This window comes from Alosa sapidissima, chromosome 3 (assembly GCF_018492685.1).
Source record: "Alosa sapidissima isolate fAloSap1 chromosome 3, fAloSap1.pri, whole genome shotgun sequence".
Classification (NCBI taxonomy): Eukaryota; Metazoa; Chordata; class Actinopteri; order Clupeiformes; family Clupeidae; genus Alosa; species Alosa sapidissima.
In genome coordinates this window covers 31,143,409-31,165,464 of record NC_055959.1, presented here as the reverse complement: position 1 = coordinate 31,165,464, position 22,056 = coordinate 31,143,409, and the positions used below count along the sequence as shown (strand labels likewise).

The following is a 22,056-nucleotide window of genomic DNA, read 5'->3' as shown; positions in this document are numbered from 1 at the left end:
CTGTGTGCTGAGTGTGTTTCACTAATTCACGGATTGGGATAAATGCTAAGGCATTAAGATACATTTTCAAAAGGGGATTTTTAATTCCTCCTTTTAGTCAACTTTAGCATGGGTTCATAAAGCTTAACTGTATACAAAAAATATCTCGCAATGACACCTCTGGGGTACTGTGAAATAATGTGGTGCCAAGATTGTATTTGATATTCAGGACAAACCTGATCTCATTCTGTTGTGCTTCAGCGACAATGCAACAGATTTCAATGGGTTAACTGCTTCTGAACAGAACTAGATAATATTCACTTGTGAATTGCTAAATAATACCTGCATTAATTCAGTCATTTGAAATGAATGACTACATAACATTTACTAATAGTCTTTATAATTCACATTCTTTATATCATTAGCAACGTGGTGACAGTATGCTATATTAGGATATTTACTGCAGCAGCACCTATGCCAAATGGTAATGGCAATCCATCTACTGCCATGTTTACCATGGGATCCCCTTGGATAAGAGGAATGTTGATATCAAAGAGAAGATGAAAGGTCTGCAATGGGTAAAATGCCTGTGGTATTGGCAGTGGCAGAACAAAACTGACTGAACAAAATTTTAGCTTTTCAGCATTTAATTATAAACGAAAACAAACATTTTTGATGGAACTGTACACACATTTAGCAACAGTGAGATTCATACATGAGATGAAGACAGTGTCAATAGATAGCCCCAGACCAGTTAATAAATACAATGTAAGAACAGGAATCAACTGCCAAATTACGTCATTTCATCTCTTGTGCATAAGGTGCATGTAAAAAGGAACAATTTTGACACTTATTTAGAAATACAAGACTTGGGCTATTGGAAACTTTGAAGCTTTATCAGGTCCTTTTTACACTTCTTTCACTTTCCCTTGGTGGGCAAATCCATTTAATTGGTGTGTGGAACCATTTTCTAGTTGTTTATCACATGAGGTTGCAATTGCTTCTCCACCACTTATAATACCATTCATTGTTTGCTTTTCTTGGTTCCGGACAGGGAGTCTGTTGCCCTTGATATAGGACTGGAACCAGAAGTTGGAGAAAAGAATGAAGAACAAGGTACCATAGATCCAAATAAGATGGATGAAAATGGGGACTTGGAAGTCACATTTTTCCATGAAATAGTACTGAGATATGTGGACTGAAACCAGGACAAACTGCATCTAAGGAGAAGAGAAAACACGATTGAACGAAGAATTAGAAAAGAAAATACAGAATGCAAGAAATGTGTAGCAGTTCATGATCATCTCCTCAGTCCTGGTTTGATACTCACTAATTGGATGGCAGTCATATATTTCTTCCACCAAAGGTACCGCTGGAACTGAGGCCCAGCAGCAGATAATCCATAGTACGAGTACATGATGACATGGACAACAGCATTCACCATGGCATGAAATGTACCCATTCCCGAAGCTACACAGAAGAGACAGAATTAATCTCAATTATCTTTGAGACAGTTTTTTTTTTTTTTTTTTTTACCAAAAACAAGATTTTTTACCAAAAAGATAGATTTGTAACAATTACAAGAGTAATAGACAAACACTGATGTGTTTAATCATAGTTTCACTTTAGAATACTTGCAGCATAGGGAGTACGGACACTGTCAACATGATGTAGACATAAAAACATATTTAATCTTTTAAACCTGCTATTAATTTTACATGTTACACTATTGCCAAATTAGCAAGAAATGAAGTTGAAATGTCCTAAAAGGTCTAAAATATGTTTTCCATGTTGCATGCAGAAGTTAGATGAGGCATATTTGATTTCTAATGTGGAAATTGAATGAAAGTGTATGCCACCCCCCCCCCCCCCAAAAAAAAAAAAAAAAATACACGCATTAACTGAGAGAAATTAATTATTGATCTGGGAATATTATAGCCTAGAAATCTAGACGCGCCCCTAGCGGCTGCCAGGGCTAGTCTAGCAACTCTCCGTTGGCTTGTGAGCTCCAGAAATCGAAACTTAATCAGGCCAATAAAATCGTGTATAGAGTCGTTAGGTGGGCTTAACATAATGATTGATGGCAGAGTTGCAACGGTTTGGCTTGAATTCCCTGCTACTTGAAAACAAATAAGATGGATGTTGCTGCTGGCGAACAGTGTGACACGAGTTAAGCTTTTATTAAGTTGGCAAACGTTTGAACTAGCCAATTAGCTCCGCTGGTTGGAAACGCATGGGACTCATAGCGCTGCCGCTGTCCTATTGCGTGCAGAGGGAATTTGAAAGACAACCGATTATCCCGCCACTCGGACTGAGCACTGCGAACGGTGAGTGCCCAGACCCTACATTTTAATGTGGGTCTGGCTCGTCAGGCTAGGAATATTAGATAAATTATATTGATAATTCACTAGCTTCTGCTATGATCAAATAAAACTGCCATCATTCTAATAAAAAATACTAACAAGAGATAACAAACTACTCAAGGAAAAATTGAAATCTCACAGTACTAAAATGTAAGCTTACATTAACATAGATATAGGAAAGTATGATTATCAAAATTGTAGTGCTATAGAGCACATTTCTTTTCAGTGCAATACATAAAGATGGATATACACTCTGTGTGTGTGTGCTCAGCTATTTTCATTCAGACCATTCATAAAACCTACCAGGTGTTAGTGTGATGCCCCACCACCAGGTCCATGGCATGAAAGAGTGATGGAAAATATGTAGAAATGTAATCTGGCTATGTTTCTTCCGCAACACAAAAAATACCTGTTGGATAAAATGTCAGATTTATTGTTTCTGTTCACTAATAGAATTGAAATAAACATTATTGAATGAGAACTTGGAAATGCTGAAATACATAATACTTCTGACCACAAATAGAAAATGTAAACATAGCGCAACATTTGAAAACTTTGTTGCTCCTTGCAGGAAATTACTTTTTGCAGTATACCATCTACATAGCAGATTAATTTCAGTACAGTGCAGCTACATGAACTCATTTCACTTTGATGTCTTTCAATGTCTTATGTAAAGCTTTCAGTTGCATAAACATAAATTTAATGTTATATCACAATAATAATGTATCGTAAAACTACTAATTTCCACCCCTTTCATTCGAAAATTTGAAAACAAAGATGTTTTTTGAATACTTCAAAATAATGTTTGATGAACCTTATTTTTCAGTAGCCATAAGTGTGTAGATTTGAACAAAATCTGGTCTGGCTCTTAACAGGAGCTTTTACTGCCTGAAATATCCATATAGCATGTTGACCATGCTCAGAGTTTTGTGCTGGGCACCCTATTTCCACCCACTCACTCACTGGGCACATCAACGGTTAGCCCGATAATTCCTGTTGCAAATTCAAAATTCCACTACAGCACAAAGCGGTTTTGTACACATAGCCTTACAACACTGTTTACAGCTCTTCAAGTCCCTATACAATGTAATTTTTGGTACAGAGATAATTGAGATACCCTTATGGGGTGAGTGCTTGCATTTCTTTAGGAGTTAAGTGACATACATGTAAAAGGGCGAATATAGAGCACAGGCCGAAAAAGGTAACTTTCCAATAACATTACTGTTACGCTATTTGTTATTAACTGACAAACTCACCAACCTCCAAGCCAAAGTGGGAGGGGTGGGACCTGATAAGAGCCGTTATTGGGCCAGCCCAGTGTCAGTATGAAAAAAATTAACCAATTGGCTAGGGTTAAGGTCGACTGCTTTGGTTGACTATTGACTATCAGCCCGGGAAAAGCCTACTGTCTCTCTCCCTCCCAGCACATCGTTGTCATCCCCTTTCTCAATGATGTAAACTTGTGGATGACTAAAAACGATTTGAAGCTGAACAGTAATAAGACTGAGGTATTGTTGTTGGAACTAAATCTGCTCTCACAAAGATGAACACTCAACTCAGGTCAAGAATCTCAGTGTACTAGACAGTATGCTCTCCTTCATCAACAGTTCTCTCATGGGGCCTTTTTCCACCTACTAAACATTGCACGACTACGCCAAGCCCTCAGTCAGCACAGTGCAGAAGTCCTGGTCAACTCTTATGTTACATCCCACATTGACTACTGCAACTCCATCCTGTCTGCCATCCCATATAAGCTACTCCACCGGTTTCAATTCATTCAAAACTCTGCCTCAAGGATCTTGCTAATAAACTTAAATACAAATAAACACAGACGCTTTTGAGTCAAATACATAATATTTTAACCAAGGACCAAACGAAACACGTCAGAGAGGTAGCTCAACCCTTCTTCAGTATTCCCAGAAAAAAATTCCATGCAGGATTTCGTTTTGTTTGGGAGACAGGCTGCCCCCACTTTGTTTCCAGTTTACGGAGCCTGCCTACAGAAACCGGGTTGTTTTAACGGTGTACTCACGGAATGGGCAGCTAGCAGACCTGAGAAGATGATTGCTGAATGTGACAGAAAATGTTATGGGCTTAAAAATTGTGTAAAATCCCTGACTACTACTATACTGACTGTCTACTGTATGCACAATTGCACATTTTCAACTCAAATTTTGCTGCTCTTATTTTCTTCATTGTATGTGCCTTCTTATTTTTACTTTTTATATTGTTTACTTGAATGTTATGTTTCTCTGTGGACCTAATTGGTAAAATATGTCTTGTCTCCACCGTGGGATAGTGGGAAATGTAATTTCGATCTCTTTTTATGTCTTGACATGTGAAGAAATTGACAATAAAGCAGACTTTGACTGCACCTTTAAGCACAGCAATGAGCTCTTCCAGCTGTAGCTTTTCAATAAGGTCTAAGGTGGAATTCATCTATTTCCCACTTCTGATAACAATGCATCAGAGCCAGAACCAGGACCAACCGGATCGGTTACCAGCTTCCCCCGTTTATCATCATAATTTAGCAAAAACAGCAAATTTAATGGTGTCAAGACTTTTGCACAGTACTGTATATCAATTGAAATTGTAAAAAGGGTCACTTACCGTGTCCATTAACTCAATGTATTTTGAAAAGTAAAACAGCCAACACACTCGAACCAGCTGAAAAGAAAGAAAGACTACTTGAACATCTGAGACAAAATATGGTATAACCAAACAGGCAGTTAAATAAGTAGAGTTTGCAGCCATTTTGCAGAACTGGAATATTGAAATGACTGATGACCGGGGGGTTGAAAAGTTGGTATTCATGTTTTGTCCCATCTAGACATAGAGGCTGTAATTATACAAAACACAATACACAAGCGTAGTAACTAAACTTCAAACTTGGTGTATACCAACTTGTTAGACTAAGAAACCAGTCTGAAGCTTTGATGATTTGTTGTCGTCTTTTTCTGCTTTTCTGTGGAGTGCTCATCTGCAGGAGGCAGGGAGAGGAACCAGTCCTTGGTCCATTGCACAGAGATGAACAATGGGCTGTTCAACATTGAGGCATTCATTCAATTTACATTGTCTGAGAGAATATGGTTTGTGGCACCGAATTCTCCTTCAGCTTGAAAATCGTGGAGAGTAATTTGTGCAGATTCTCTTCTGTGACACGTCAATTGAATCTAAAGGAACACGCCAACTTTTTTGGATCCATTTTTTTTTTATCATACAGTAAATGCCCCAGTATCTGACCCTCTCATGGGAAGATCTGTAGTTGTCTCCAAAGAGTTTGACCATGCAAGGTTAGATAGCTTTCTCGGAGAGCCATGAGAAGCACTCGCTTGTTCTGTGCTTTGAGAGGAAATGTACAATGCACAGAGAATCAATGAACCTCTGAAAATAACTCATCTCTGATGTGTTTCACAGAATCATGGACCATAAGTTTTAGGGTTAGTCTTCTCACGTATAGGTGTCTGGCTGCTCCTCTGTTAAATAACTTGAAAGAAATTGTAGATCTCATTTTCATGGGTAATTCTAATGTAGATAATCAGGCATGTTTGTCTGACAGAACTGCTCTCATGGGTCCTGGGTACAATCAGTGACACCTGTTGCGGCTGTCTCAAGACAATTGTGCGTAGGTGTTGTATCCTGTGGCATGTTGCATAGTATTTATTTGGCTTAGTTTTTGATTGGCCACCGGGGTCCCCAAGCAATAGCACAAGGAATTTAACATCTTTCCTGTAATACTGAATTCATCAGATTTGGTTTTGATTGAGCGGCCATTTTATCTCAAATAAACATGATTATGTTACAGCTACACAACTACAGTTGCAGTTCCACAAGTTTTGAAGACTGTTTGTTTTCGCAGATCATATAGGAAAGTACACATACAATTCTCAGTTGCTTTTAAACTCCTCATTTTGTTTTCTACATAAAGCTGCACTGTTGTCCACTGCCTTTCCAATGATGGTATCTTATGCTGCTTTCACAACCATGAACTTGGAAGACCCGACTTGAAAAATGCCAACTTCCAAAAAAGTGTCTTCATGAGATCAGTCCAGAAAACAAATTTTGATTCCTACAGTAACATGTCAGAACTACTTGGTTGAGACCATGGTTGACCTGCTCGTCAGGGCCATATTACAACCTCGAACATGCATTGAACATGTGAATGAATCGAACGCCATCCATTATCCCTTACATAAATAACCTTGCCAAATTTGTAATGGGAATGAAGATATACTTTATATATACTATAATAGGCTATAGTATATATACTCTTTTGATCCTGTGAGAGAAATTTGGTCTCTGCATTTATCCCAATCCATGAATTAGTGAAACACACTCAGCACACAGTGAGGTGTAGCACACACACTAATCCTGACGCAGTGAGCTGCCTGCTACAGCGGCGCTCGGGGAGCAGTGAGGGGTTAGGTGCCTTGCTCAAGGGCATTTCAGCTGTTACTACTGGTCGGGGTTCGAACCGGCAACCCTCCGGTTACAAGTCCGAAGCGCTAACCAGTAGGCCGAGGCTGCTCCACTTTATGTTGTATTAAGTTGTCACAATGGAGGCCTTTAAGAGCATGAGTGTGTCATCGAGTCAGGTTAATCAAGGCACAGGATTTCCACACAAGTCTCCAAGCATAAAATCTTGTGTTCACTTCTATGCATTTAATGTGGGATTGGAACCATCTATGCTTATTTTCTTGCTGCATTCATTAATGGCATACAAGCAGTCTTTATGATGCCTCATTTGAGTAAAATGACCTAAATCTTTTGGGCCCTATTTTATTATTTTCACTTTGCCTAGGAGTTCAAATAACAGACGAGTGCAGATGTGTGTAGGCTATACTCTGCTAGGTTTTAGTAAAGCATGGTTTAGTGGAATACCTGTTCCATACGGTCCCATGTGCAAGCAGTTGTGTGGGAGAAAATAACCTCTTAAAGTAAACATAATCATAGAGATGCGGGGTATAAAAGAAGAGAACATGCAACTAGTTGTGGTTATACCAGAGACTTTCTAATGAGGAGACACAGCACTCAAAAAATCTTCCATAAAAAAAAGGATGGGGTTGCGCATTTTGCGCTTGCGCATTTCTGATGCCCGATAAGTGCCCAAAAAGCAAAATGTAATAAGGCCGCCGAGTGGAGGGACTTACCTAAAAGGACTTTGGTTTTAAATCAGTGTGGATGACTTATCAATTAGCTTGAGGGCAGATGACCTTATACTTACTCTAAGGGCTTGAGGACTGCTGGATAAGTCACAAATGTCGCATCTCCAGGTAAATGTAGTTCCCCAGCCAGACATCAAAAACTATTAGATAGAAAGAAGCATGTGACGTCAATCAATACAATTTCAAAATGCAAATATCCAAATACAAAAAATTAAATGTTCATGTTTTTCTGTGAAAACATCACCACTCCGCCACTCACCTCATATACAATATAGGCATTGAAAGCCACCATGCCGAAGTTATATACAATCATGGCTGTCTTGAGATGAAGAGGCTTACGGTTTGCCATAAAGCGTGGCCCGGCGTAGAGAACAAAGAATATGTAACCCAATAAGATAAGGGTCATCTGGATGGGGCTCTGCATCAAAGGATAGTCTCGGACACGATGATCTGGGCATTAAGTAGTATATCTTTAGCATCAAAATATCAAATAGCAAGAATTCCCTTCTGAAGACTGACAAGAACACAACCAAGCACAATAACATAACATGTTAGAAGAATAATGGGTCCCTTACCCGTTCTTTTGAGCAGATAATCATTGAACTGCAAGATATTTGCCATCACCTCTTGGATCATCTTTTGTTTTTGGATGGATATCTGGAAAAATTTAAATATGGTTGAAAATGATGTTTGAAAATGGGCAATTCCAGATGCATTCATAGGAAAAACTGGTTGAGCACAGTCTTCAAGAAGGAGTAAGAGCATGGATTCAACACAACCCGAGAAAACAGATGAAAAGGTATGTAGAATATGCTTCTACTCAGATTATCATGATGACAATGTTGAACCACAGAATGTTCAGGTGATAAGGGATGATCATACTAGAATGGGCTAGCATGAAACTGAAAGACTTCTCAAGTGTGAGAATCATAACTTAAACATTTCGCTTTATTAAAAAGTATTTGGTTCTAGATGAAAATGTATGCATAATACTTCCTCACACTAAGGAAAAAAACATTTCCCTAATAACTTCAATTTTACAAATGAAAGTCGTATGTCTACAAGGGAAACATTGTGCCTGGAACCACCTTTACTGGCAGGTTTGACCAAAGGAGGAGTGAAAAACATACATCCTTAGATGACCAATGTGAACCTTAGCTATAAAGAGTCAGAGGATTTCAAAATTGGACAGCCAATTGGAGTATTTCTAAGTTAATGCATTAAAATTGTGAATAGTAACATCTTTTCCAAGGCTGGTCTATAAATCTTGCATAAACATTAGGTAAGGGATAATGTATAGAACATCTGTCATTATTGGGAAAATAAGTCCCGACAGGGCAAACCGGTCTTGTTCCGCCCTGAAGGGACTTATTTCCCCAATAATGACCGGCGTTCTATACATTATCATGCTTATTACATGGCTATTTGCCAAAACGAAACAATAAACTCCCCACGATATGACTCTTTAGCCTACATTGCCTAGGCTATAGCCTATTTGTCACCGTTCATTGTGGCTTTTGCTGAGAAACAAATAGTTTGCAACAACACACGCTGAACTTCAAATCAAATCAAACATTCTCATCAAACATGTTCAAATCAAACATTCTTTAGGACACAGCTGATCAACCGTCTGCTTTTCACTTTTGAATGAATTTCCAGTAGTTGCGGAGTGATATGAAAGACCTGAATTAGAAGCACAAACTCCGTTGCCATTGACAGCGGTCATTATTTTTTTCAGAGGTCCTCTAGTTGAAAATAATGACCGCTAGAACTTTGGGAAATCCCATTAAGTCAATGGAGCGTTCTACTTGCATTGTGAAGAGCCGTGTAATAAGCAACATTTAACATTGTGACAGCAAAACAGGTTCAACTAGTGGAATGAAGATTAGAAATCTGGACACAATTAATGTACAGTATAGAGGTCAATGTATTAAATAAAGCCTTTCCCGAAACACTGAAAGAAGATAAATTGAAGACATGCTAAGAAAAAACAACGGTTTAAATGTGAAATGGGGAGCGTAAAAGATAAGTGACCAATGTTAGGTACTGTTCTTGCTGAAAACTCACCTGTTAGATCTCTTACTATGTTCCCAACCTTTTCCACAGGTACCTGAACAGAGTTCCACTTTGCCACTCACCCCAACTCACATGAAGACAGAGGAAATTGTGGCTGTAAAAACAAATGAATGAGTGTGTAAATCCTTGCAATCTTGCTCCTCAAAAATGTGTACTGTGTGGTTCAGAAATAGGTGTAACACTGAAAGGCTAAGTTGTGTTACGACAGACCAGGGAGGGACACGCTACCACCTTGATTTAAGAGAAGCGGATGAACACAGATTGGAGCCAACACCCATTTAGTTTCTGGGGCACACCCTGATTTTAGTGTTTCTGGACCCACCCACCCCACTGTTGTGATTGGATGTTGTTTGTTGATCTGGTTGGACACTGGCTGCTAGAGTGGTTGTAAGGGCTGCTCTTTTACGCCTACTTGTCCATAATTGGAATTAAACAATGAAAAGGTTCTTTGTTTGGTTGGGCACAGATAATGTTCAGTTGGTATAAAACATACAACCACCGCAATGTGATGCCACAAAGACCAAGGAGTCTCACAGCAGGGAACCAGCAGTCTCTGGGTGAGCCATACCCACCCACACTCTCAAAGTGCCCCAGTCGGTTTCACTGCATTCCAGTAAAACAGGTTTCACTGGTTTTCCAGATCGAATAGACTCAAGGCCTCTAGAGTGGTCACATCCGTTTCTACCAGTATGACAAAGGGAGGGGGACCAGAGAGGCATGAAAACTATTCATTCAATTCAACTGTCAAGGGCAGAGATAGAGATGTCGTCATAGCCAGATTACTCATGCTTTTGACAAACTTTAAAGTGACATGCCCCAATATGGACATGCTGTATACACCATTAGATCAGTTAGATTCTCCACAATTCAATCGTTCAGTTCATTTTACAGAAACCGTGTTTACTAGCATGGTACGAAGAGGCGAAAGAAAGTTGTGACTCCCAACCTTTGGTGGCCATAACGTCTGAATATGTGTCCATTCCTCAATTGTTTATACCAGGGGTTCTCAAACTTTTGTGGGCCCGGGGTCCCCTAATGGAGTGAAAGTCAAACAGTGAAATCTTGAAATGAACAGGGAGCCAATGCAGAGAGGCCATGACTGGAGTGATATGCTCCTCCGCATCCTAGTACCAGTCAGAAGTTTTACAGATAATTATAATAATCCAGATGTGATGTAATAATGGTGTGGATGACTTTTTCCAGATGATAAAACAGAAAATATTTTAATTTAGCAATAAGTCATAACTGATTATAGCCATTTTAAAACAAACTGATTATTTTGTCAAGACAAAGCTCTGAGACAAGAATAACATCCTGGTTTTAAGTATTCAAGACTTAACTTATTTGGTGAGGTGACCTAGCTTGTCAACAACAGCGCTTCTAGATTTGAGGGAGACAAAAATGATAACTTCCGTTTTGTCGCTGTTTATCCAGAAGAAGTTATTTGCCCATCAGCCTTTGATATCCTCAAGACATTCCAGAGGAGGCTGTAGGGAGTCCCTATTTTAGTGGGAGATACAGCTGAGAGTCATCAGCATGGAAATGGAAGGAGCTGCTATATTTTCTGATAAAATCACCAAAGTGGGAGTGTAATGGAGGCGAACTGAGCTAGCATGCTAGTTGCGTGTGTAAATCCTCACACCCCTAACTTTAAGAACCCTTCTAACTGCGGAGTTGGAAGCCTGGGCTTTTAGCTCAGTGGTTAGAGCGTTCGACTCCCATGACGGTGTGTGTTTAGGTGGCGGGTTCGAGGGCCGTGAGCGGCGGTTGAACCGACCTCTGTTACAGGAGCATACAAACAGAGGAGGAAAACTGAGCCACTGGAAATGTCCTATTCTTAATATAAGAGCTGTACCAATGTAGGGCTGTACCTTAAATGCCAACCCATTGTTCAAGGTGAACCAAAAGTATGTTGTGATCCACAGTATCAAAGGCACCGCTAAGATTTAATAAAATCAGGATAGCCTTATCACCTAAATATAATGTGAGTAACAAATTCTTTGTCAACTAACCTTTAACAAAGTTGTTTCAGTGCTATGGCTTTGAAAAACTTTGGGCTTTGAAGCCTGACTAAAAGGGTTATAGTAGCTCATTTGAGTTCAGGAAAGGTTTCAGTTTTCCCATTGCTTTTGAAATTATATGATATATAAATGATATAACAAAATAAAAGATGGGATGAATAACTGCAACACTGTGGCGCAATTGGTGACCATATTCGGGTCGATGTGCCCACGGGGACCCGGGGTCGAGTCCTGCCCGGATCATATTCCGATCCCACCTCATCTCTCGCTTCCCATCACTCTCTCAACTGTTCTGTATAACTAAAGGCATAAGCCCCCCCCCCCCCCCCCCCCCCCGCGGCTGTTAGAGCCTTTCCTGAAAAATCCTCTTCCGTTGGATATCTTGTATTTAAATGTCATTTTAAAAAATGACTTTACTACAACCATTTAAACAAGGATACTAATACTAAATTAAACCTCATTCATTTGAATGTGTAAGTGGAACTGGTTACTGCTTGCTATGACAGGACACACTTTCTGTTAGGTGTCAAGATTGCAATTATCTTGCTGTGACAACGGCTAGAAGACATGAACTCCAAAACAGACAGAAAAACGATATAGTGTTATTCTTATAACAATAGGGTGTTCTGTCCTGGATAAATTTGGTTACTCTGAGCCTAAAGTTTTTTCCACATTACCATGAGAAACCAATTTGTCTAATGTTAAGAATGCAGACTGAGCTCAGGGGAAGACAGAAGACTGGTCATCATTTCATTAGTTTCCATGGACACAGCTGTGAATGCATTGCTGCTTGGATGGACTCTCAAGACCAGACTTTTGTTTATGTCAGCAGCATGCACCACTGCATCACATTCTTGTGTGATCCTAATCGAGACTTTGTATTTTCACCAGATACATTTTCAGGGAGGGTAGAGGAACAGCTTGGTAACAACGTAATTTTTTGATGAGGTAAAGTTTAAGGGTGGCATTCTCCAATAATTACAGAAATAACAAAAATACTCTTCTCCCTTACTGTCTTTACAACCAGCAAGGTGCAAAGAGGTAAAAAAAGTCAGACATCATGCCAGGAAGAATGTAATATAATTTCAGACACCCGTAATGAGGACCGTAGGCCTAATATTTTTTAATGTCTCACGCCCGATTCATATCGGATGCGTGGCATGTGCATGGCAGCTAATGTTATCTGTCTGTTTTCATTTCGGTGTCCATGTTAGCAGGTTAGAGCCTGTGCACTGCAGGCATGGCTTAAGGCACCTATTTTTCACGCAAGAGGCAAGCAAGTTTTCAGCCAAAAGAGACAGAGAAAATATGTTTTAATTGTTATTTTGACATGAATACTAATACCATCGACATTGCATAACTGATACCTTTTACTGACATTTGAAAGTCTAAAGAGGCTAGGCTGTGTCATAAGAAATATTGTATGTTATCAAAGTGGAACAAAATATGCTGTATGTATACTCGTGGCAGAAACCCAACATTGTCTTGGCTGTAATCAAATTATGAGGTGAGGACAGTAGGCTACTTTTCTACAGCTCTCTCTCCCCCCAAGATCTAAGGCGATGTACTCTCTCCCAAGCAGTAGAAATAACTTTTTTTCTAAACAAACTCATGTTGTAGCCTACAAGAGACATATTTATCATTATTAATGGGAAACATACATGTGTAAAGACGAGAATGGCAGCAGCAGCATCGCATTACAGACAGAATGTGTATTGTAATTAAGTTGTTTAAGTGTTCTCCTATGTGGTATCGGTCACACAGCAAAACACAGTGCAAATTTCACCCTACCAAATCTCACCTCATGGGCGTGGACGTAGAAACAGCAAGCAGTTTAGCTGTAATGGCTGGCAGCGGAGACAAGCGAGCTAGTTAGGCTATCAGCTCAAAGGTTTGACTTCTAAATAAAGTAAACAGGGGTCTTCATTGACTCATAAAAACAATAAGGTCACGACCTTCATGGTTTTCGTGCTAACATTAGATATATCCTAGCTGCCTTGCTAGGCTTTCAATGAAATTTAACATCTAAAAATGCTAGTGGTTGTCCTCAGTTTGAGTGTTTAAACTGGCATCTTCAGTGATCTATTTGCCCGGTTTCTGTGATGGCCAGACTTTTTTTGCATCTCTCTCATGGTCCAAACACAAACACACTGAACTGACTGGTTTTCGGTGGCTCTCATTTGAGTTAAAAAAAAAAAAAAAGAAATCTCTGCAATGGAAACACACCGTAACTGCCTAGGCTATTGGTCCTCTTTTGCTGTGTATGTGCATACCCTGTGGTTACTAGTCTTGGGGTTTCGAGGAAGTGAATATACAGAAGTGCTGTATTAATGAGATTATTGTGATAATCAATGTCAAGAGCAGAGCAGACATATCAAAACAACTTAAACAAAATCCATTAGATGCATTTATGACAAAGAATCCTAATATACATCAGCCCCATGATAAATAACACTCAGAGGACAGCCATACAGAGAGGGACAGAGAGCCGGCAGTATATAGCAGGGACAAGGAGAATAAGGAGTGAGGGGGTAAAGAAAACATAGGCTACACCCTGCATCCCTTTGGGGATCAGGGTGTCTTACAAATGTGTCTCTTGCAAATAGCAATATGCCTACTGTATGCAATGTCATTGATGGACCCTCATTGTTGTAAGCAGGGTGCAACTGGCCAAGGGGGACAGGGTTCTCATATTGATTAATACTACTTCATATGAGTAAAGTATAAGTATAAGAGTAAAAGTATAAGTGAGAAGAGTCTAGTGCAAATAATAATCTGACATCAGAAATGGACCATCACTGTCAGTGCTCATGCTGCTGACAAAGTGGCTGCATGATAACTTCATTTTTCAACGAAAAGGATTCAGTGTAATATGTGGTCATCTTTTAGAACCCTCAAAATATGATGACTGACCATGCAACTGAGCTGTTGGTAGCCTAAGATGGAGGACAACTCCATGCAGAGGGGAACGAACAAGTTGGCCAAAGCAATTTAGCCTACATTAAACAATAACACTACTACCCTACTGCTACTGCCCTCAAACAGGCGCTTTAGGAGTTCCTTCTTTCAACCGCAACAGACTGTGGGTCTCAAAAAAGTAGAATATTTTGGAAAAGTTATTTTTACTCCCTAATTTAGTTCAAAAAGTGGATTTTCATATATTTAGATTCATTAGATACTGTATAAAGTGAATTATGTCAAGCCATTTTTTGTTGTAATCGTGATGATTATGGCTTACAGCTGATGGAACCAAAAATGACTTCTCAAAATATTACAATAAAGAGATTATGGTTTCCTGAATAAAGAGTTTATTGGTGTCATGAAGCTTTGCGCACGCACATTTCTGTCGAAATAGATGCCCGATAAGTGCCCAAAAAGCGTTGAAATATGGCCAAGTGGAGGGACTTGCCTAAAAGAACTTTGACTTAACCCTAACCTTAACCCATGCCTAACCCTAGCACATTTCAGACAGCGCTGCTTTGAAGACAACGTTGGGGGCTTAGACACCTTTTAAACTATTAGTCTGGTTCAGTAAACACAACCACAATCATGAGGCAACTGACTAACTCTTGCAATGTATGCTGGGAAGCAAATAAAGCTAAATTATGATGTGTAACCTCAACATGAAATTAAGGGCTCAAAAACAGGTGGGACACTAAGGCACTCTTCTTAGGTATAAAACCACTTTAATAAAAATGTTAGTTCATAATGGAACTTGTTAAAAAGGCAAGCCCTGATGAAGGCCTAGATGTAGGCCAAAACATGTTGGCATTGTTTTAGTTTCACTGTGAACTAGCATTTTTATTAAAGTGGTTTTATTCCTAAGAAGAGTGCCTTGGTGTCCCACCTGTTTTTTGAGAATTTCGTTTTTTGCCAAAGAGCACCTTCTATTTACAAATATATTTTTTACACCATCTTGAATGCCGCAGCCCTCCAGACCCTTCCCCCTTTGGTGTAAGCTGTTGCATGAAATTAAGGGCCTTTTCACACAGACAGCCTTTAGTTCATTTTAATCGAACTCAAGTGCGTTTGAGCCCTTGTTTCGGTCCGTTTGTGTTGGTCGGAATGCAACAATTGCACTCAGGTGCGCACCAAATTGATCGGTCCGAGACCTCCAAAAAGAGGTAGTCTCGGTCCGCAGGATCTAATGAACTCTGGTGCGGTCCTGCTGGTAAGAAAGCCTGAAACAAACAGGTCCAACGGTCTAGTTGTAGAGCATTATGGGAGTTAAGATCACTGGATCGTTGGTAAAACTAGGTACATTTCACTTCCTAAATAAATGAAATGCACGATTGGTCCTAATAACGTGAAACATGGACAAATGTAATGGCTGAGTAAATCAGATTTTTTTCTAGCTGCAGTCACCAATTTGTTTCCAAACTCCACAATTTGCCAAAAGTCACAAATGCACACAAGGAGCCAAGATCACCCCTCAAAACGGTCACTCCACTGTGTAGCCTACAACGAAATAGCTTGAAATAGCCGGAAGAAACACCTGAGGGAGCTGTCTGCTCAATTCCCATGCAGTTTGGTTCGCCTAGAAACAATGTTTGTGAAACCGAACCAGACCAAAGTTTGTTTGCAACATTATACCAATTTATTGCCTGTTATATCCATTCTCCGCATCCAAATCCGAGCAGCTCTTGTGCTTTGAACCCGTGGTCGAACCAGAGATGGTTGATAAAGCTAAAAGCAAACATCTTAGAGTGAAGTGTAGGGCTCTAGAATCTTTAGCAAAAATATCTTTGGTCAAACCATGATGGACTGTACAGTATACAGTCTATGGGTCAAACATAGATAACAGAAGGTCACAGCTGCCCAGCAACCACACATGGGAATGTTCCTTAAAGGATAAAAAAAATGCATCCTTAATATAACTGTCAGGGAACATTCCCTAAAGGTCTGCTGGAGGTTACATTACAACAACTGTAAGAGGATGTTCTAGGAACATCCCCAGAACGTCCTCTAACGTCATGTGGTTGTTGGGTAATCTCAAATACCTTGTTTTGTATTCTTCAACGTTATAGGATATCATAGGAGAAGCACAAACCATTTTATCGGCAAAGGAGGCTTTACAAAGTGTCAAATAAAGGAGTGACAGTGACGGTGGTATAGGTCCTTTTGATAGAAAATAATATTTGTTTTTGAGGTATTTTTGTTGCTCAGAATATACTGTAGGCCTATGTGCTTCCCTTCACAATTTTTCCTCATCGTTTTCATTGAGACCAAGATACTTGGTCTGGAGGGCTGCGGCATTCAAGATGGTGTAAAAAATATATTTGTAAATAGAAGGTGCTCTTTGGCAAAAAACAAAATTCTCAAAAAACAGGTGGGACACCAAGGCACTCTTCTTAGGAATAAAACCGCTTTAATAAAAATGCTAGTTCATAGTGGAACTAAAACAATGCCAACATGTTTTGGCCTACATCTAGGCCTTCATCAGGGCTTGCCTTTTTAACAAGTTCCATTATGAACTAACATTTTTACTCAACTTTACCAGGAGTGCTTTCCAAGTAATTTCAGTAGAACTGTACTGGTATTGTTATTTCATTTATCTTTACTCAACAAAACAACTGCAATTTTAATGATACCTGAAATACACAATTAAAGGTGCCATGTGTAATGTCCGCCAAAAAATAAATTCATACTCCACATTCCATAAAAGATGGGGGCAGTATACCTCCAGAAAGTGAGTTGGTCTACCCTAGAGTAACAACCGAGAAACGTGTATTGCAGTTTGGCTGGTGGTTATATTGCCCGCATACTGCCTCCCATGGCCGAAACTGGTATTATGACACCTGTCGGGCTGTGGCTAGTAATTTAGCATGCTAATTCAGGTTGATATCTCTGCAGCACTATACCTTGTCATTTTTTTAATGACATCATCGCCCTTATTTCTTCTTATTCTTTTCATGCGTGTAGCTCATTTTTTAGATATTTTTACCTCAATTCTTACACATGGCACCTTTAAACAACATGACTTACAGTATTAATGTTTTTAAAAGAGATATAGTGGAGATATGAGATGTTTTGGAACCAAACTCTTCATACATATACATACATTATATATAGGCCTATATAAATGTGATAACCTGTAAAAAAAAATCTACATTGTAGAATTTTTATATCTATATAAAACTGGTAGGCCTAATGCACAATGAACATATGTAGCCAAGTATAATTAAATAGGCTACAACTCATAATTAGCCTAATGAAATTATACAGTTAGTTATTTTTAACACTGTGGACAAATTCAAGTAGGCCCTATGATTTTAACAATTATCTACTGCATTGATAACGTAGGCTACAGTAGGCTATGACAGTAGAACACTTTTGGTCATCGGCTGTCATTATATTCACCTATTTGGTGAACTTTTACCAACTGTTTCATGGCCACCTAAAATACTTCGCGAAGCCGTAGGGGTTCATGGTAAAGTGAATGCAGGTGCGAATGCACCTCCAGGGCGACGGAAGAAAAAACAGGAAAACCCGCTGGAGTTCGGAATAGACTCAGGAAAAGAGCACAAGCCTAGTTTTTTGTCATGTAGGCTAGCCTACTCATAAAAGGAATCATAATTTGTTGCCATGTTCGGACCAAAGATTCTAGAACAGAGCTCTCGGACCATGCCGTTATATTCCTTCTACCGGAATATAAACAAAGGCTCATACAAGAACCCCTGAAGTGTCGGGTGGTGAAGCGCTGGTCAGACACATCACTAGCTGCGCTTCAGGATGAGCTACACGCAGTTGACTGGAACATGTTCTGGGAGAGCTCTGCTGATGTCAGTGAGTTCGCGGAAACAACGAGTTTCATAAGTAGCCCATGCTGGCTGAGGAAGCAACACATTGTCAAATAAAGACCTTTTCTAACCAGAAACCTTGGGTAGATAAATCGACCCGGACTGCGGTGAATACACGCACGGCTGCATATAACGCGGGGTTCAAGTCAGGGGATATGGGTGACTATGAAGTGGCGTGCTATGCTCTCCGTCGAGAAGTGGCTGCCAAACTGCGATACAGAGATCGAGTCTCACATCCAACTGAATGACCCCCGACGCTTATGGCAGGGATTAAAGACCATCAGCGACTTCGACAGCAAATCCATCACTTCTGGTAGGCCTCTCACTGACTCTTTTCTGACTGATGAGTTTAACTCTTTTTATGCGCGTTTCGAGAAGGTTCGCTCAATAGCCTACCACCAACGTCAGCTGCGTTGAGGAGTAGCTTACACAGAGATGAGTCAGTGGTCCCGACTTTGGTATGGACTTGTGGAGCAGCGATCCCTGTACCCAGCGGCGCCGGAACGAGTTTGAAAGTGGGGGTGCAAAAAAAAAAGCTGGTTTCGGGCTGGGTTTCCCAAAACAATTTTGACAATTCCAGAGGCCAACTATTCACGCACGTTTTCACGTGGGATATTACGATATAAGATAGACTTTTTAAAAAATTATTATTAGACTAACAAAAATTCTCATTATGTTAGGTGCTGTGTAGTGATTTCGGGTGGTTTCATTCAAGCTGATTGGACTGCAAGTATAGCGTCGTTTTACGCACAGAGTGATTTAGTCTAGGCTACAAGTTCTAAATGAATAATCTGCTAAACTGCGCCTGATATTGACAGACACAGACACACCAGCATAACCTGAATTTCCATTCAAGGAATAAAGGAGGTAGTCTATAGCCTACAATAATAATGATCACAATCTCCATTTTCTGTCCTGTGCACGCAGCCAAGCCTTGTCAATGACTGTGATGAAAAGATCTGCACGTAACCTACTTACATTTTGAAGGTTATCGTAAAAGGTCCCCCGGTAACCTGTCACTGTTTATCCCCGTAAGAAAACGACACTAGAATTAGTTACCCAACTGTGCCTGTTCCCTTTGTGTTTGACTGTAATCATGTTATACATTAATTAGTGATTAAAAACGACCTTTCTGCGCTCCATATCTGTAACACGAACTGATCTGACTCGAGTTTACGTGTAAGCCTGTGTGCGCCTGTCTGCACTCATGATTCTCTGCAACTTTTTACTGCATTGCCATGAACAAAGTAAAGGGAAAAAAGGTGTTTCTTTGTCGAACAAATTGGGATGCAATGTGAGCCTTGAATTGAATGCCATGCAGGAATTTGCTAGGATCTCAAAACCGGATTATGAACATTCTTTGCCATAGAGAAACACACAATAGCGTTGGATTATAAACCTGCTTTGCCACAAAAACAGAGAAAAACGTGAGGTAAGTCGAGCTATATGAAGTTATTATTTTGCCGTCACTTCGTCTGTTTTATAACCCAGAAGAATGTACTTTCTGTGTCTCCTCTTTCATGTGACATGCGTGCCATATCTATGTTCACGGGTTCACGGGTTTGCGAGTAATTCAAACGAGAGTAATGGGTGCGCAGGTGAACGCAGAGACTGTAAATATGATGCAATTTGATTTAATTTCATGATTTTTTTTTATCTTCATACTTTAACGTACAGACAAGTGCGTTATCTCGTTGGAAAGCCCCACTTCTGCTGTCACGCAATAAAGGCTTCTCGCTGCTATGAACAGTTGCAGAGCAATGTAACAGAAGAAAGCGTGTGTTTTTTGACGCACTTTGCGTCAATCGGCTTCGAAAGGGTTAACATCTCACGTATCCCCTGGAGTGCCTTCAAGTACCCCCATTTGGGAACCACTGCGCGATGCCGTGTCGGTGTTGTGATCAACAACTGCCCTTTTTTTTATCCCCGAAAAGTGGGCACCGGTGCTTCCGGCGCGCTTGCCTGAGTCGGCAAATCAAATCAAAATCATCGGGTGTTGTATAAGACATTGACAGCGCAATAACTTTAAAAACGACCAGAAAACAATATTAGGCACAAGCATTTGTGGAGAAGAAGAATGGTTCGGGTGTTCTTAAAGCTCACCGTAAGTCATTTTGTTACTCTGATTAGTTGGTCTATCCAATTGAGTGCAGAGGTATTTTCCCCCTGTAGGTAGCCTATTGGTTGAAACAAGCCCCTTAATAATCGTGTCCCAATGGAGCAGTATCAGGCTTCAAATTCTGACTAGAATTGAGTATGACATCAGGCTATGGTGCTTTAAGTGAAGAAAAATTGTTTTGCACTTCCTGCAAGAAAATACTTAAACACTGGAAATCCACCATAAATTAATATTTACAAGGACACAAACATCAGCAAGCGGTGGTTAATGTGAAGAGAAACGAGAAGCAGACAACAGTGTCTGAAATTCAAATGAGATGACTGTGACAAAACAAAGTGAAATAATTCCATACTGTATATCGTCATATCAGTGAATGTAGTATTATCTCATCCGTAGCTGCAGTTTGATCAGGCACTTTTTTACTATTCAAACCTTCTGAGATACTTTTCACAAAACAATTGTTATTTTTAGGATTTTAAATGTTAATGGATATGTGGGCAATGCCACTGAAGCTGCAAAAAGACAGTAAGTCATTTGGACAATAAATATGTCATGGGCACCAGATGCCGCCATTGTAGCCTACTGCACTAACAAAGGCCCGAAGTGCAGTGAAATGGCTCCACCTGGTGGCCATGTAAATTGCACACTCGAAAATCTTGTTTTAGGAACTGACATTTTCACAACATTTCTCCACATTGCTCCAGCAGATTTCTGTTATTCTTGCTATATATATATATATATATATATATATATATATAGAACAAAAATGTAATTTATTATTAAAGTGAAATGGTTGCTGTCAAAATTCACTGGCGTTAGTTTGAGCAGGTTTTTGGGATGAATGGGAGTCAATGGGAGCCGTAAATCTCAGACTAGTGGTGACCAAAGAATATTATGCCGGATTGCGTGACGCCGGTCTGTGAAAGGCCTCTGGAGATAAGGATAGCCTACACATTCCTGTCCATGTAATAATAGGTTATTGTGGTCAAGAGTGTGATGTAAAAGATAAATGAAGGCAATGTTTTCCATTGTATAATAGCCTAACCATTGTTTTGGCACCCCTAGTCCCTTTGAGTGATGGCCCTGCGCGATGGCTGATATCAGTCTTTATGTCTGGAAAGTAGGCTACAACGAGGCAAAATGAAAATAACTGATAACTACAACTAATAATTCCCTCAAATACTTTAAAAGGAAAGTAACAAACATGTTTTGAACATGTAGCGTAGAAAGTAGCCTACAGATGTCTAAAAAATGTCAGGGAGTGAAAGTAAAAAGTTGCTGGAAAAAATACTCCTGTGATACGATACCTGAAACTGCTGTTTAAGTAGCACAATAAAGTATTTGTACTTAGATGCTTCTCACCTTTTAATGTGACGCTTACTCCAACAACTAGCCTATCACAGGTGCAACACATTGTCCTGCTTCACCAGAGTGTTGATGATATTAGGGGCATTCATCCTTAGGTTTGCGCTTACAGCACTGCCTTAAAGCAATGCATGGTTAAGTCCAGCATGTATGGCTTTAAGCCATTCA

At 39.8% G+C, this 22,056-nt stretch overlaps 2 protein-coding genes and 1 long non-coding RNA gene across 5 annotated transcripts in view; 2 read left to right on the top strand and 1 right to left on the bottom strand.

Annotated features, from left to right (window-relative positions):
* The window catches only part of LOC121705602, a 21,586-nt gene extending 6,589 nt beyond the window's left edge, over positions 1 to 14,997 (top strand). The window contains exon 3 of the long non-coding RNA XR_006030839.1: positions 14,910 to 14,997. This is a non-coding gene — a long non-coding RNA (uncharacterized LOC121705602). The remainder of the gene's footprint in view (positions 1 to 14,909) is intronic.
* Positions 609 to 22,056, bottom strand: elovl1a (ELOVL fatty acid elongase 1a). Of its 2 annotated transcripts, XM_042086668.1 has the most exons (9): positions 21,886 to 22,056; positions 9,575 to 9,677; positions 8,083 to 8,164; positions 7,767 to 7,957; positions 7,567 to 7,647; positions 4,953 to 5,009; positions 2,646 to 2,751; positions 1,310 to 1,449; positions 609 to 1,199 (listed from the first exon to the last, which is right to left on the bottom strand). In XM_042086668.1, exons 3-9 carry the CDS (start codon positions 8,141 to 8,143, stop codon positions 888 to 890), a joined length of 948 nt encoding a protein of 315 aa, XP_041942602.1. In that variant the 5' UTR covers positions 8,144 to 8,164; positions 9,575 to 9,677; positions 21,886 to 22,056; the 3' UTR covers positions 609 to 887. The 2 variants fall into 2 exon arrangements, with proteins under 2 accessions (XP_041942602.1, XP_041942603.1); XM_042086669.1 differs by lacking the exon at positions 21,886 to 22,056 and having other exon boundaries at positions 9,575 to 9,787.
* Positions 18,287 to 22,056, top strand: part of kncn (kinocilin) — a 29,257-nt gene continuing 25,487 nt past the window's right edge. For both annotated transcript variants that reach the window (XM_042086675.1, XM_042086674.1), the window contains exon 1: positions 18,287 to 18,717. In XM_042086675.1, the coding sequence (XP_041942609.1) occupies positions 18,570 to 18,717 (148 nt within the window). In that variant the 5' untranslated portion in view covers positions 18,287 to 18,569. The remainder of the gene's footprint in view (positions 18,718 to 22,056) is intronic.

What these genes read in the sequence shown, in the direction of transcription:
- elovl1a (XM_042086668.1), bottom strand. Translation starts at nt 8,143, where the DNA reads ATGATCCAAGAGGTGATGGCAAATATCTTGCAGTTCAATGATTATCTG. An exon ending in TTATCTGCTCAAAAGAACGG is followed by an intron (nt 7,958 to 8,082) that starts GTAAGGGACCCA and finishes CTTAATGCCCAG; the next exon opens with ATCATCGTGTCCGAGACTAT. An exon ending in GGGCATCACACTAACACCTG is followed by an intron (nt 1,450 to 2,645) that starts GTAGGTTTTATG and finishes TCTTCTGTGTAG; the next exon opens with CTTCGGGAATGGGTACATTT.